Below are 16,327 nucleotides of genomic sequence, written 5' to 3' on the forward strand. Positions count from 1 at the left end.
TCAGTGACACACACGGAACAATCACTTCATCCGTTTACCCAAGTCGTCCTTGCCCTGTTCGTTGCTAGTGACCTGACCTGAGCGTTCCACCTCTTACAAACAGTGGCATGATCTGACCTAGCGCGAAGCGTGGACGGCGATAGTCAGGGAAAAACGGGTCGAGTGTTTTATTACACAAATTTGTCTGCTACATCTTACGTTTTCGTTTTCTCCCTCCATCAGCATCAAGTTAACAGCATCAACGTGGATTGCTGAAAAAGCATTAGTTCACATGAAGCCTAGACATGAGCGTTCACATAAAAGAGCAGTCAGAGCAAGCCGCTCGTTGCGCTCCGACTTGCGTTTGACCACCGCCGTTCCGTTCGGCCGCCGACTACCGTCGACGTCATGGGCGACATAATGAAGCGATGGGATCACCAAATGAGTACGTCATATGTACGGCATTGGGATAAGCGATTGCGCGCAAGACACCCAGCCCGGCTCCCGCATCCCCCCCCCCCTCGCGAATCGCCACCGTGCACCCACTCACTGGCGTCCCTGGGCGAGTCTGTGAGCCGGGCCGGTCCGCGCAGGCGCCCAGGCCGGCTGGCCGATCCCCCAGCAGCAAGAGATGCCATTGGCTGCTGCTGGCTCGCCAGCTGACCGTAGGGGCGCGCTCAGGCGCAACGACATGGGGGCGCCGCGCGTACCACCATTGACCGTCTTATCACCGGACATCGCCGTATCATCGCATGACCGGTATCTCCGAGCACACTGAAGGTCGGTTGTTTTCAGGGTAGCAACTTACAAAAGAGGATGGAGGTGTGGCAGAGCACGGGAGTCGTGAGGCAGGACAATCGCCGCCTCTGAGCCACACGGGACGCGAGAAATCACGCAGGCCCGCTCATGGCCTCGGTCGCTGGTCCCGCAGCCGAGGAACAGCGCTGCGCAATAAGAGGTGCGCACCGCCGGCGGTGCACGGCTTCTTCCCATCGCAAGCTCACCCATCAGTGTAGACCAGATCGAGAGCTATTACGCGGTTTGTCCGGACGACCTCGGGTGAGTACATGGGAGCGTAGACATCAATAAACTGAGGCTGTACGCAAGCCAAAGCGTGCCCAAAACACACTAAGGATGGGGTTTTCAAATTTGCGCTGCGGTCGCGAAGAGGGATTTTCATTATCTCTTAAGGTGGCTACACTACGCGTGGTGGTGTACAACGTGGTGTCTGTACTACGGTGGCGCTGAAGAGAGGTACATATGGTGACACATGTATGACGGTATCGCCGAAGAGAGAACCTCGGCCATGAAGTGTGCTGGTGATGGAACAGCACGAGCGGACGTTGAGATCTGGCATCTTCAGCCAACGCACCGGTCCAGCCGCCACGGTGAAGTACTATGCTGCACCAATTGGCCATAGCAGCGCATCGTGGCACATTGCTACGTTCACTTGCCCCGCCTGCTTCTCGGCATCGGTGTGCGGTCCCAGAAGAGTTCGGTGAACGACCACAGCAGAGCGACCACGATGCAGCGTACAGGGAGGGGAGAGACGTGCTCATTGCACCTGTACATTATCTCTTGGACCTCGTTCCAGCGTTACGCGAATTTAGCAAGCCGCCTGTTACTGCTGAACACATACTCAATTTAGAACTTGCATTAACACGAGCCCGTTTGGCCCGTTGGATAACCTTCGCTCGGGTGGGCGGTCGATATGACCCCGCTGAGATTTCAATAACTGATTGGACTAGGGTCACCAAATTCATAGGATGTATTGGCCTGCACGTGAACCCACTTACGTCAAAGTTTGATGTTCCTAGGTCATGACCTCCGTGTCAAGTAAGGTTGAACAAGGTCAAATCCTAAGTTGGTCTTCAGCATGTCCCCAGAACCTAGATACCTGTTCTAAGCAAGAGGTCACATGCCTATTCAAGGTCGGTGACCTTGTTTGGCCTTTCGAAGGTCATTGTGACCAAAATCATAGAGGACTTTGTTGAGTTTTGCATTTGAATAAGCGACAAAAATTACGCTAGGCGGTATGTTCATGAAACGAAATGCTCACCTCGGTCATTTTAGGTCAGTGACCTGTTCTGAACCATAAGATGTTCATGGAAGACGTCTTATAAGGTTTCTGTTATCAATAAATTCGAAATGAGCACCAGAAACTACCCTATTCAGGAAGCCCCAGAATAGTTAAATAGGTTGATCTTGACCTTGGCCTGACCTTCATAACTGACGCTAGGTCAATGGGATTTGGTCATTCAGTTGTTGCGTCGCTTAAGAAAGTATCTCAGAGATGTATGGCTTCGTCTAACACCGTTGCTCCATCAGATTGAACGATTCCCTAAAAATTGGCTTCACTGGACCCATGGTCTGATTTGACCTGCCGTAGGTCATCGACCTTACAAGGCAAATCTAATTTGTTGATACCAAACAATACGCTGTTCAATTATATACAGCTCTGCAAAATTTGGAGCGGTTACGTGACCCCGTTCAAACCATTTCAAAAAAATCTCGGGGAGTTCACTTTAATCCCCCCCCCCCCCCATCTCCACCCGGGCGCGTGTTAAGCAACAAACAATAACAAACGCACCTTTGGCATCATTTAAAACACCGTGCGCAGAAAGTTGTGTTACTCTGAAGGCATCACCGTCCCCCACCCTAAAAAGGCTGCAGAGTCCTACCCTTTTAGACTTCATTGGCTCGTGGTGGAATGAAACGGGCAATTCCATCGCGCATGCGCACCACCCAGCCTTTGCGCCTGGAACAGCTGACCTAGAGCTTCTCCATCGCTGGGCGGCCGGCCTCGGCTCCCCGCACCAAAGCGGTCGGCAGACGACACCGCGGCCCGGCGTCATGCCTCCAAATGAGCTTGTCAGTCGCGCCTCTTGTAGCTGGGCCGCTCCATGCACGGTGGACGGCGCGCGTCTCCCGTTCTGATCGCCCGCTCATGCCTACCGCAGAACGGCTACGTGAGCGATGCACTACGACGGATGAAAATCTTACCACCAGCATCGTTCTTCAGCAGACCTTTTTGGGCACACGTTGGGAATCAGGAGTGGCGTTGGCTGCGGGCGATACAACTTACTGTGACGCCATCACCGGCAAAAAAAAAACACGGCAAGAGTTTGTGGCCATGTGGCACTGTTGTGCACTCACCTGCAGTACATTTCTGTGCATTGTTCTGTGACGTCAAGGCAGAACTGCGGCTGGATGCTGAGCATCCTTCAGTGACCCAGCTGATATTTATGACACTGATGTACTTGTCACTAAACCGGGCGTTTGATATACGCGTTGTTTCGATGTGAAGAAGTGTGTGAACTATGCTACAAAACCGGGTGTTTCTGTTTGTTGTGGCGTCTGAGTTCTGTGGACACACATTGGACGGCGTCACTGCATTTCTGCGAACTTTTTGAAAATGCATGCAGAGTATTTATAAGCTTTCAGCACAGTCAAGTGTTAGCCCACCAGCGATGTACTCGGTGCAACTGCAATCTGACTGAGGGCATATGATAATTGTTTGTAACGTTCTTTTTTGCAGGATGAGCACCCCAGATAAAAAGGCATTCCCATACAAGATAATTCCTTTGGATAGCGAAACACAAAAGGCTATCGCGCGAGATTTCGCCGGCTATCCCAATGGACTGGCTTCAGTTAACCACTGGGGCTTCAAGCTGTCTGCCACGTCCAGTCCGAAAGAAATAGAAAACCTCTACAACTACCCAAGGAAGGCCGGGGATGTCTGGGTAGTAACGCCTCCGAAGTGTGGCACAACCTGGACCCAAGAGATGGTGTGGCTCATCGCCAACGACTTAGATTACGATGGGGCCAAGACGACCCTGTCTGAGAGGTAAGGTTACACCAGACACGGTGTTCATGGCAGCCAAACGATCCATTTGCCAGCCAAAGCCTCTGAACATAATTGTCACATGACATCACTCCGCCTACAAATTTTAGTCCCGACATTGCCTCCACAAAAATCGCGGCCCTCGTGATACACTGCGCGATCTGCATTCACAGGTGGGATTTTCTTAGGACTGGTGCGTTGACGGACGGAGAAAAATATCCTGATCTGAAGACTACTCGGAGATCAGATGCCGCCTGCCAACAGTCAAGCGACAGCTCCCACTGCGCCCAGCCACGCTTCGTCAAAACGCACTGGCCTCTGTCCATGATCCATCCGCGCGTGTTAACGTCTGCAAGGTGGTGTACGTGGCCAGGAATCCCAAGGACGTCTGCGTCTCCTTCTTCCACCACTGCAGACTCATGACACACGTCGACTTCCTTGGAGATATGCAGGTAAGGTATCAACTAAAATACAGGACGCTGGAGACTACAGGTTTAGTTGACATATACTTGAAAATATTTAACGCGCTCTTCGAATTTTTTCGTCCACTACCTGTTTTGACATGCAACGTTATGGAAGCACAGCTTTGATCTGTCGTTTCAGATGTTCGTGAAGTATTTCATGGAGGGCCTCATCGTGGCAACTCCGGTCATGGAGCACATGGTAGAGGCATGGAATGTGCGTCACCACCCCAACATCTGCTTCATCTTTTTTGAAGACATGAAACGTGATCTCCAATCAGAAATCCGCAGGGTAGCCGAGTTTCTGGGCAAGTCACTCTCGTGTGAGCAAGTAGATGAGCTGGCAGAGCACCTTCATTTTGATAACTTCAAAAAGAACCCTTACGTCAACAAGGAAGAAGGAAAGACGGCGGGCGACTTCCATGCAGATCGGGGCGACTTCATAAGAAAGGGAAAAATCGGTGACTGGAAGAATCATTTCACGCCAGAGATGAGTGAGAAGTTCGACAAGTGGATGGCAGAGAAGTTAAAGGGCACTGATCTTTCATTCACCATGGAGGATGCGTGAAACAGGATTGATGTAGGACGTCACATCAGTGCGTGATCATTGGTGTCCAGGACTTTAAAGTTCGCCGCTGGTTTTGTTCACCCTGTCGTGCTATGATGCGGAGCGAAACTGAAATTGAATTCAGGTAGGTCTGAATACGAATTGGAGGTTTTCAGCCTTTGGAGCTATGAAAACTGAGACGGACATTGGTCAGAAATCCAGACGTGACCGCATGTTTGAGGCCGTCGCTTGTGAGGAGGAAAGATGGGAGAAATACGGGACGGTGTTTAGGCACATTCGAACAAGATCTGACGGCGGGTGACTGATTTTTTAAAGAACAGCACAGGTAGTTATATACATACATATATATATATATATATATATATATATATATATATATATATATATATATATATATATGTGTGTGTGTGTGTGTGTGTGTGTGTGTGTGTGTGTGTGTGTGTGTGTGTGTGTGGTGTGTGTGGTGTGTGTGTGTGTGTGTGTGTGTGTGTGTGTGTGTGTGTGTGTGTGTGTGTGTGTGTGTGTGTGTGTGTGTGTGTGTGTGTGTGTGTGTGGTGTGTGTGTGCACGTGCATGTGCGTGTGCGTGAAGGCGATCATAAATTACTAACATTCTGAAAGACAAGTTTCAGTGTCATTCGAATTGACATCTGTCTGTACACATTTTCTTTGGAGCTTCCCCGTTTTTTTAACTTCCAAGCATCATTTAGTCGTACTAAAGACTCGGTAGCACTGACGGCGGCTGGAACGCAAACTGGCCAAAACGCTGTGTAACAAACACACCGGACGAGGATCCTAGTGCGAACAATTAAGCCATGCGTCACCAAGTTGTCCTTGCTCTGCTGATCGTTGGGGACCTGACATAATCCCTCAGACTTTTTACTGATCGGTCCCGGCGTGGATAGCATCAGATCCGCCTCCCATCGAGCCCGAGTCTGGTACTTCCAGATCAAATGGGGTCGTGTGGCTAAGTTCACAGCATGTTTAGTGATAGCATTGTGCAAACGGCAAAATGCGCATCTTAGATGCAAGGGTGCAGCTTCCTGTTCCATTCGGGCCCGACCGATGTCTTAGAGGTAAGTGGGCGAAATCCGAGGAGACGTCCATTTTGCGAAGTGTTTTGAGAGGGAGTGAAGCCACTTTTCTGTGCTGAGCTCTGCCTAACCTATGTAATGAAGCTCCACCACTTTGTAGATCGTTCTCGGACTTCACTAACCATTCGCCACTAACATTAGGTAGATCTGAAAGTGGCATGATCTGACGTAGCGCAAAGCGTGAACGGTGAAAGTTAGGGAAAACAGGTCGAGTGCTTGAATACACAGAATTGTCTATTACGCTCTACGTGTTTGTTTTCTCCCTCTATCAGTGTCAATTAAAAGACATCGACGTGGATTTATGAAAAGACCATTAGTTCACATTAAGCCTTGACATGAGCGTTCACAGAAAAGAGCAGTCAGAGCAAGCCGCTCGTTGCGTTCCGACTCGCGTTTGGCTACCGCCCACCCGTTCGGCCGCCGACTGCCGTTGACGTCATGGGCGACTTGAAGAAGCGATCAGGTCGCCAAATTGGTTCAGCCATTGAGCTCATATCAAGAAACATTGCAAGACCCAGCCCGAGTCTTACACCTCCCGCCCCCCCCCCCCCCCCCCGCCAATCGCAAGGACGCACCTAGGTACTGGAGGACAAGAATCTGCGAGCTGGGTCGCTCCACGCAGGCGCCCGTGAGCCCAGGGGTGGTAAAAATGCTTTTTGTGTCGCCGGCCGAATTTTCTGCTAACAAAATTGTCGCCGGCACGGTAACGCGATAATATATGACAAGAAATGACAATGGCGTTTATGCCCAGCAGCTTAATCATAAATCGGCGTATCACCTAAAGCCTCTTTTATCAACACAACTCGCAATATCATGCACACAACCGACACGTCCATTTATAAAATATCGCTCGAGCAATGCTGGGATATCTACTACTGCGAAGAATGCAAGCACACCGGCCCCAAACAATGGAGTATTTTAATCACAAAATCGTCAGCAGTAAAACAAGATACGGCGGTCGTCCTTCACACTCCGGACTTGCCGTGGTCTTGCGCTAAAGTTTGATCTATGGCTGAATTTGCCATCCTCGAACGCGGAAAAAAACGGCGCAGGACCTCGGCAGCCAGAGCAGCTGAGCACATGACAAAATTCTAGCTGGTGGTAGGTAACACTGAAGGATGACGTAAAACATGCGGGCCTCCCCAAGGCCATGTTTCCTAATGAAAACCACGTGATCACTTCGAGCCAGGCCGCAACCATCATCATATTCTCCACCATACCATGGGCATGCTCTAAGCCCTGCACTTGTGTTGCCTGGTGGGGGACTTTCGATGCCCCACAGCAATCAGTACATTCAGGTTTAAAGTGAGTCTCTAGGCTGCTTGAAAAGCAAGGAGCAATATATTAAGTTTCGGGATGGGCTCAGATTGAGGTGAAGGCGACTGCACATGTGCTAAGCAAAAGGCAGTGGGGGCATGCTAGAAGAATTGTGCATCGGGGTTAGAGAGAAGGAGATCACAGAACTGTTCGAGGGAATGCCGGTCGTTTTATATTCTTGTTATGCTGAGCAAGACACAAAAGATAAAGAACAACACCAAAAAAGAATCATTTACAGCTGTAGCCCATCCTCGGAAGACTGTTACATGTTTTGACGAACCGAGTGCATCTGAAATTCCGGACCTAGGCTTAATAATTATCCGTCAAACAATGACATGTATTTTCACCAACACGACACGAACCAGCTATCGCCGATCCTAGCCAACTCTTTCACCCTTTGTATACTGAAGCTCACGCAAGTATACAGAGGGTCATGCGGATATAAAGGGTTTTGAGCTCCTCATGAGGCCCTGGGCGGACCTTGGGCTCTGGGAACTCAGGGATCGTCTGAGTAACTCAGGGGCTCTTGAGTGGCGCGGTGACGGTCCTTCAGTAGCCTGAAAAGCCCTTAAGCACTTATCGTCCCCCTAAAGCAGGTGTCCAAATGAGTCGCTTAATTGTAGATATATGCTTTCGCGACCAAATGCGTCACCTGAGCGGGGAGAGGGGTAACAGCAACCAAGCCAGGTATCTGTGGTATATGTCATAAAATACAGAATTCTAAGGAGTGCAAATTACCTGCAATCAAAACAAAGCAGGATAAATATGCTGATTTGGAGGGGGGGGGGGATGCCCATGGCTCGCTAACCACCACCCCCTTATCATGTATGAAAACCGACACCCCTGACGTTATGTCACAAGCAGATTAACTATAGTGTATTCTACTACCGGTGTGGGCTGGTTTTAAGGTAGGCAGTTCTCCCTTACAACCTGCACTTAATATAGATAGTGATAATGTTCAGGGTGCCATCAAAAAAATGTTTCACCTCAATGTTTCACTTGAAAATAATAGTGAATATCCTGTATTTTTACCCTTGCAATTGTGATGCCCATAGGTACAAATAAATTATGCATAAAAATGGGCGCCTGAGAATGATTCATTTCCAGCTTTTCATGTTGCAAAAGGACTGCTATCATCAGCAAATGACCAAAATTGCTCTCAGAGGCAGACGCCAAGTTTTTACTGAACTCCTTAACAATAGGACAAGAATCCCACAAAACCATTTCATATCTGAAAGTAAACGTCTTGGTTAAGAGGAGATGGCAATGAAACCTTCAACACCCCCTTCACATCGCCTATATTTTCTCAAACTCCTTGCTCCTCACCCCTCACTGCCTCCTCACTGCTGACATCGTTGGTTATTATATCAGTTTCCAGCAATCAATATTAACATTGAAAAAGTATAGCTGTGAATCACCCATTTCAATGGTAACAAAACATAACTAAGATGATTGCGTTTCAACCAGAGACATATAACTGTGAATTCCCCATTTCAATGGTAACAAAACATAAATAAGATGACCGCGTTTCAACGAGAGATATAGTTTTCAAAGATAATTGGTGGGGGGATGTCTGAACTGAATCGGAGCTAGATACGCACGCTGGTTTGGAGTTATATTGGACTGGTAACTATGCTCAACTAGGAACTACGCAACAATGGCTTAAATTGGCACTTCAGCACTCTTCTCACCTCCTGCCATTCCCTTCCCTACGGAGTGTCGTCAGCCCCCAGCACCGAACCCACGAACTCTTAAAAGGGAGGAAAGCCCGGTGGTTCAGACTGCTACAGTGAGTCAACAGCCTGTTCTGTGTCTTGAAAAGTCAGTCTGAATAATCACAGGTCAATTTCCACATTGGTTTGATCGTCTCGTCGACCCTCCGTGAGCTGTCAAGCAATTAAGTCAATAATGCCCCCCCCCCCTGCAAGAAAAAAATAACCCAAGATGGGCACTCACGAAACCGCAATGCGAATGTCGCTTGCAAAGTTCCAGCGCATTTTGCAAGTCCTCGCCAACCTCACGAATATCAGTTCTATCGCAACGAGGTGGGGTCAAAAAGCCGACATAGGACACAGACACGTATGTTTTCGGAAACGGCTCGTCCGATCGCCTTGAATCCTTCACCAATCGATTCCGTGCAATGAGGTGAGTCATGGGGAGGCAATATTGAGACCTCACTTGAGATCAGACACCTCGAAAACGCAAAGCGAAAATTTCACATGTAAATGTAGACAACTCAGATTTCAGAGCCTACCGGACCATTTTGCATTTTGGTCAATTTGGTCAATTTGGAACCTTCACCACTGGATCCCCATGCCTGATTCCTTCCTGCAGTTCCAAATTTGGTGACTCTGGGCCAGTTCAAAAGTCGTCAAATTTAGAAGTCCAAAAATCTTGCTTGCAGACAAGTTATGTTTCGCAACCTGTGAACCTGGGTTGGGTCAAAAGGCGTTAAGTTTCGCAAAGTCCAAAAATTTTGCTTACCGACAACTTACAGCTCTGAATCTACCACGCCGATAGCCGCCAAACCCTATCACTCAGCGCGCCAGTTACCTGAATTATCTGTTGAAGCCGCAAGTATGGTGCCGTTTATAATTGCGCATTTTCCTTTATGTTTGTTCCCATCAAAAAGTGCACCTTGATTAAACTTGTCGCATGAGGTTGAATTTTTGAATTTGCATTGTCTGCAGGTAGGAATTTTGGTCTTTGTGAATTGTAAGGACTTTTGACATGACCCAGGGTCACCGAATCTGGAATTTCAAGAGGGAAACAGGTATGCGGCGTCCAATGGTGAAGGTTTCACGGTGATCGATCCAGTAGGCTCTGGGAGCTGAGTTGTCTGCATTTGCACGTTAAATTTTCCCTTCGCGTTTTCGAGGTATATGACCTCAGGTCAGGTCTCGATATTGCGTGCCCATGACCCACGTCGTCGCACGAAATCGATAGGAGGAGCATGAAGGCAATCGGACGAGCCGTTTCGGAAAACTTGCGGGCCTGCGTCATATGCTGCTTTTTAGACCTCACCTGCACCGATTGAAACGTGCCCTTCCGGCCAAATTAATTGCCATATCTGAATCTTTTTTCAGTATTTTCTGCTGTCTTGTTTAGAACATTGAGAGGCGGTTGGTAAAAACAGCCAATCGGCCGACCGGCCGGGCCACAGGAAATGCACTGATTAGTCGCCGACGTGTCCCCGAAGTGAACGACTAACTTAAATAGAGCCTAAGAAAGATACCATGGGGCCGCAAGGTAAGGTAGAGGGTGTTTATGGAAAGGCTTGCTGGTGTTGTGGCATGGAATATTTTACCACTGAAACCCATGTATGGTCGTGGGATGCGCGCTCTAATGTTTTGTTATGGTCGTCACCAAACCTTCGGTCAAAAATATGTTTGGCATCAAGTGTCGCGTGGAAATATATATTTTCGTCACCGCCCTAATCCACCATGTCGGCGGATCTTGCCGCCCTTGCCCGAGCCGGCCAACCGATCCACCAGCGACAAGAGCTGCCATCAGCTGCTACTATCTTACCAGCTGACCGTCGGGGCGCACTCAGGCGCAACAAGGGCGTACACAGGCGCAGCAAGGGGACACTCAGGCGCAGCAACATTGGGCGCGCAACACATGCCACCATTGAACGTCTCGTCGCCGAACATCCTCTTATCATCGTCCTACCAGTATCTCCAGGCATATTGAAGGTCGGTTGTTTTCAGGATAATAACTTATAAAAGAGAATGGAGGTGTGGCAGAGTACGGGAGTCGTGAGGGAAGACAACACCGCCTCTGCGCCATACGGACTGCGAGCAATAAGGCCCGTACACAGCATCGGTCGCTGGCTACGCAGAGAAGACAACGTGCTGCGCAATAGAGCGCACGCGTTGCTGGCGGTGCAGACCCACTTCCCGTCACAAGTTCAACCATCAGGTAAGAATACATCGAGGACTGCTACGCGTTTTTCCCGGACCACTTCGGGTCTATGGACACCAAAGATGGTGTCTATGTGCTTGGGAGCATAGACACCAATGAACTGAGACTGCGCGCAAGACTGAGAGCTCGCGCGAGACAATTACACTTGGTTGGGGTTTCAAATGTGGGATGCGTCCGCGAATATGGATTTTCTAGATCCCATGTATATATATATATATATATATATATATATATATATATATATGTATATATCATATGATGGCACCTGCACTGCAATGACCCCGAAGAGATAACCTTGCACATGAAGTGTTGGTGATGGAACGAAACGAGCGGACGTTAAGATCTCGCGTCATCAACTAGTGCACGGCTCTAGCCGCCACCGTGAGATACCATGTGGCTTGCAACAGTTAGCCATATCAACGCATCTTGCCGAAGTGCTACGCACACTTGCTCCGCCTGCTTCTCGGCATCCGTTTGCGGTCCCAGAAGGGTTCAAGGAACAATCACCGCAGAGCGACCACAGTGCGGCGTACCAAAAGGCGAGAGATGTGCTCATCGCATCTGTAAAACATATCTTCCACCTCGTTCAAACGCTACGCAGGTTTAACAAAGTTACCTTTTGCTGGTGAACATCTGCTCGATTTAGAACATGCCTCAAGTAACGAACAATAACAAGCTCACATTTGACACCAGTCAAAATACAGAGTTCAGATATTTGTGATACTCTAAAGAAATCCCCGTCCCCCTCCCTTCAAAAGGCTGCAAAGTTCCACCCTATTTGGTCCGTTCCCAGAGCCTGCCCTACGGAGACCACGGTGCGAAATGCCGCGAATTACCGATCCGGCCTACATTGGGCTCGCGGCGGAATGAAACAGGCAGTTCCATCGCGCATACCAACCACACAGCTTGTGCGCCCGGAACAACTGATTCGAAACTTCCTCACCGCTGGGCGACCGGCCTCGGCTTCCCGCATCGGAGCGGCCGGCAGTCAAGCCCGATGTTTGACGCTACGCTCCGGCGCCAGGCCTCCAAATCAACTTGTCATTGGTGCCTCGTGCACCCGGGCCCGCTTCATTCACGGTGGACGGTGCCCGTCTACCGTTCCGACAGCCTATGCCTACCGCAGATGCCTGTGATCGCCAGTTCCTACCGCTGAACGGCTGCGTGAGAGAGGCACCGGCGCGGATGAGAACCTCACCTCGTGCGCCCACGTCATCAGACCTATTTTGCGAATTGCGAGAAATGCCACGGTATGGCGTTGGCTGCGAACATTGCGACTGACTGTGATGTCATCCAATGACGAACAAAAAACACGGCAAGAGTTTGTGACCATGTGGTCTTGTTGTGCACCCGCCTGCAGCATATTGGTGCGCGCCGTTTTGTGACACCAAAGCAGAAGCGCAGCTGAATCCTGAACATTCTTCGTGACCCAGCTGCTATCTATGACACTGATGTCCTTGTCACCCGTCCGTGCACTTTGTATACGCGTTGTCCAGATGTGAGTCCGTTCGTGAACTCTGTTATAAACGGGGTGTTTCTGCTGATTGTTGCGTCTGAGTTCGGCGCACACACATTTGACGGCAACTACTGCATTTCTGCGAGCTGTTTGTAAATGCGTGCAGAGTAGTTATAAGCGTTTAGCACAGCTAGGTGTTAACTCACCAGTGATGAGTTCGTCAGAGCTGCAATCTGACTGAAGACAGGTGAGAATTGCTCGGAACATTCTTTTTTGCAGGATGAGCACCCCAGATAATGAGGTATTCCCATTCAAGATAATCCCTTCGGATAGCGAGACGCAAAAGGCTATCGCGCGAGACTTCGCCGGCTATCCCAATGGACTGGCTTCATTCAACCACTGGGGCTTCAAGCTGTCTGCAACATTCAGTGCGGGGGAAATAGAAGACCTTTACAACTACCCAACGAAGCCCGGGGACGTCTGGGTAGTGACGCCTCCGAAGTGTGGCACAACCTGGACCCAAGAGATGGTGTGGCTCATCGCCAATGACTTAGATTACGATGGGGCCAAGACGACCCTGTCTGAGAGGTAAGGCTGCACCAGACACGGTATACATGGCTTCCAAACGATTTATGTGTCAGCCAAAGCCTCTAAACGTAATCACCACGTGTTCACAACACGCTACAACGTTTGTATTTGCAGGTGGCATTTTTTGGACCTCAACGCCTTGACTGACAAAGACATACTCGCCCAACTTGCACCAGTACGAAGAATGGAAGATATTTCCCAACAGCCAAACAACAGTTCTCACCGCGCCCAGCCAAGCTTCGTAAAGACGCACTTGCCTCTGTCCATGATTAACCCGCGGGTGCTGGATGTCTGCAAGGTGGTGTACGTGGCCAGGAATCCCAAGGACGTCTGCATCTCCTTCTTCCACCATTGCAGACTCCTGACACACGTCGACTTCCTTGGAGATCTGCAGGTAAGGTATCAACAAAAATACAGGACACTGGAGACTACAGGTTTAGTTGACATTCTCTTGAAAATATTTAACGCACTCTTCGAATTTTTTCCTCCAATACCTGTTTTGACATGCAACGTTATGGAAGCACAGCTCTGACCTGTCGTTTCAGATGTTCGTGAAGTATTTCATGGAGGGCCGCATGGTGGCAACTCCGGTCATGGAGCACATGATAGAAGCATGGAATATGCGTCACCACCCCAACATCTGCTTCATCTTCTATGAAGACATGAAACGTGATCTCCAATCAGAGATCCGCAGGGTAGCCAAGTTTCTGGGCAAGTCATTCTCGTGTGAGCAAGTAGATGAGCTAGCAGAGCACCTCCATTTTGATAACTTCAAAAATAACTCTTACGTCAACAGGGAAGAGGGAAAGGCGTCGGGTTTCTTCTATGCAGATCGCGGCGACTTCATAAGGAAGGGCAAAACAGGTGACTGGAAGAATCATTTCACGCCAGAGATGAGTGCGAAGTTTGACAGGTGGATGGCGGAGAAGTTAAAGGGCACTGATCTCTTATTCACCATGGAGCTAGAGAAACAGCATTGATCGCTACACCAAGAAGGAACGGGATATACATATAGAAGCAGAAACAGACGTCACATCAGAGCGTGATTATCGGCGGCCGGGAGTTATCACTGCACGGTGCCCTCTGTTCAGCCTTCCGTGCCATGTTATGGAGCATAACTGGAGAAGAATTCATTCACTGAAGGCGAATGAAAATGGTGACGTGTAGGAGATAACTATCCTTGAGCGCTTTAAGACATTAATTCGTAGGTTTAGAGGGCAGCCTTCGCATGTTCTCCACCCGCGCGATTTTTAAGTTGATGAAATAAACAGATTGTCGCTTACATCGCTGCAAACTGCGCGGAAAGTCGATGGCGAAGCTGGGGAAGTTAAGGTAGGCCCTCTATTTTTCATGTTATTTGTACCTATTGCGATTATGTTGAGTTTGAAAGACTTCCGTAAGCAATCCTTCACGACGGTCGTTCTCGCACGCCTCCTGCCCTTGACGTGGTGTTATCTGCAACGGCCAACGTCATTGGATTTTACTCAACCTGCAACCCCAGCCTTAGCTGTTCGTGCTTGTAAGATTCCTGATGGTCCCAAATCTAAGTTAAATAACACTATCAGTCGTTTGTAACATGTGTTGGCCTAACTTGATGATTGGTTCAGCTCCAGCGGCCTTCAGGTCAATGCCGATGAAACGCGGCTGATGGTGTCTGGAGCCAACAAAATGTCCGCACCGTTCCCCCCTACAGTGTCAAATTCCGTGTACATCTTCCTGTCGCCTGTTTGAAGGAAAATATCTCGGCATGGCCGTTGATTGTAATCTCAATGGAATTCACACGTTTTGCTCGTCAGTGAACGCTTTTTGGTGCCTTAGCTGGTCATCACCTCTGAAGCACTGCTTGGCTGCCAGTATCCTGACCACCATGGTGAACGTCTTGGTTCTGTCACAGGTTCGTTATTGCATATCAGTATACGGCAACAGCTCACAGTTCAAAATGTCACCGATTTCTTTTAAAATGTTTAACTATACCACGATGCTCATTTTTGGCCACAAAAAAAGATCATGTGTCGGACCTTCACTAGAGGCATAGCTAGCTTCCTGCTGCAGATCTAGGCATGTATCATACTATCTCACCCATCCACAAGACCCTCCATTCGGGCGAGCTCGACTCACTTGCTCGTGTAGTCTGTGCTGGGTATGAAGGCGTGGTTGGCCCACGAGGTAAGACAGGGATCTTGTAATGCCTCGTTCGCCTACTGAGATGGCAAAAAGCCGTTTTTTATTCGCGCACTCAAGATGTACAAAGAACTCTAGAACTGTCTTCGGCTACCCCGATTGTTTCGTTCTCAAATCATTTGAAGAGACATGCTGTGAGATATCTGAAATTGTCATAACCGGTTTGTGCGGTGGAGTCGTAACTGGTGTGCGTATGCCTGTATTCGAGTGCGTTAGTTTTTGGATGGCTGTCTTTGTCCTCATGGCCTATTAGCCGTCCATTTGTCTGTTGACGATACGTATTAACAGACCAGATTTTTTGAGGCCACCCAAATAAACGTCATTTAATCAATTGCAAACGCACAGACTAAAAACTTTCGTTGGGGGTTTGTTTCACAAGTCGATTCTGCAAAAGGTGCATACCGGCTGCCATCCTGGCGACACGGGGTCTCGAACCCCTCGTCAATCTCCTTGGCTGAAATGGTGTGGGGTCCCCGCTCGGTATTAAAGCCACGACTGAGACATGACCCTTTCATGGACGCACACTCCGTGCAGGAATTTCTGATTGGAATGTTCAGATTGCTACAAGCGCGGTGTAATTAAAGCGAATACCAGGCACGCAGTTCGCAACTGTGTTTCATGGGGGGGGGGGAGGGCCTACACGTGAAACTGGAACGATCACATCTTCTAGTGAACAGAGGGTGCAACGACCAAGATGTGGAAAGTGAGATCCGTCACACTCAGTGCATCCTTGTTAAAAAGAGTTTACAAAAAGAGTCACGAAGAAAAAGAGTAAAAAAAGAGTTAAAAAGAGTTTACAAACGTCATCAAGGCCTACCACAAAAATCAAATGCCGACTGCATGTCAAGGCGATTAACAACGGCTTCGCAACGACTCTTTCGCAGACTGGCAGCGGCCGCGCGAAAGATCACGTAACT

General features: G+C 49.1%; 3 protein-coding genes across 4 annotated transcripts in view; all 3 read left to right on the top strand.

The window, feature by feature from the left end:
* Positions 1–929: 929 nt before the first annotated feature.
* LOC119110436 (sulfotransferase 1C4) overlaps positions 930–16,327 on the top strand; it is a 63,357-nt gene continuing 47,959 nt past the window's right edge. The window contains exons 1-3 of one of the 2 annotated variants that reach the window (XR_005095489.1): positions 930–1,038; positions 3,518–3,826; positions 3,997–4,160. The gene's annotated coding sequence lies outside the window, so the exon portion shown is untranslated. Of the gene's footprint in view, positions 1,039–3,517; positions 3,827–3,996; positions 4,161–16,327 lie in introns of those variants that run through there. The other variant, XM_037234268.1, reaches the window with a different exon arrangement.
* On the top strand, positions 4,176–5,193 carry LOC119110439 (sulfotransferase 1E1). The gene is made up of 2 exons (XM_037234270.1): positions 4,176–4,275; positions 4,427–5,193. Exons 1-2 carry the CDS (start codon positions 4,243–4,245, stop codon positions 4,850–4,852), a joined length of 459 nt encoding a protein of 152 aa, XP_037090165.1. The 5' UTR covers positions 4,176–4,242; the 3' UTR covers positions 4,853–5,193.
* LOC119110433 (luciferin sulfotransferase) lies at positions 10,978–14,264 on the top strand. The gene is made up of 4 exons (XM_037234265.1): positions 10,978–11,182; positions 12,921–13,229; positions 13,344–13,623; positions 13,775–14,264. The coding sequence occupies exons 2-4, from the start codon at positions 12,922–12,924 to the stop codon at positions 14,207–14,209; spliced, it is 1,023 nt and encodes a 340-aa protein (XP_037090160.1). The 5' UTR covers positions 10,978–11,182; position 12,921; the 3' UTR covers positions 14,210–14,264.

This window comes from Pollicipes pollicipes, unplaced genomic scaffold (genome assembly GCF_011947565.3).
Source record: "Pollicipes pollicipes isolate AB1234 unplaced genomic scaffold, Ppol_2.1 Scaffold_7231;HRSCAF=8579_pilon_pilon_pilon, whole genome shotgun sequence".
Taxonomy (NCBI): domain Eukaryota; kingdom Metazoa; phylum Arthropoda; class Thecostraca; order Pollicipedomorpha; family Pollicipedidae; genus Pollicipes; species Pollicipes pollicipes.

Bases quoted from the DNA above. Each gene is read 5' to 3' on its own strand.
- LOC119110439 (XM_037234270.1), top strand. From the start codon at position 4,243: ATGACACACGTCGACTTCCTTGGAGATATGCAG. The intron at 4,276-4,426 runs GTAAGGTATCAA...CTGTCGTTTCAG, and splicing joins ACTTCCTTGGAGATATGCAG to ATGTTCGTGAAGTATTTCAT.
- LOC119110433 (XM_037234265.1), top strand. From the start codon at position 12,922: ATGAGCACCCCAGATAATGAGGTATTCCCATTCAAGATAATCCCTTCG. The intron at 13,230-13,343 runs GTAAGGCTGCAC...TTGTATTTGCAG, and splicing joins AAGACGACCCTGTCTGAGAG to GTGGCATTTTTTGGACCTCA. The intron at 13,624-13,774 runs GTAAGGTATCAA...CTGTCGTTTCAG, and splicing joins ACTTCCTTGGAGATCTGCAG to ATGTTCGTGAAGTATTTCAT.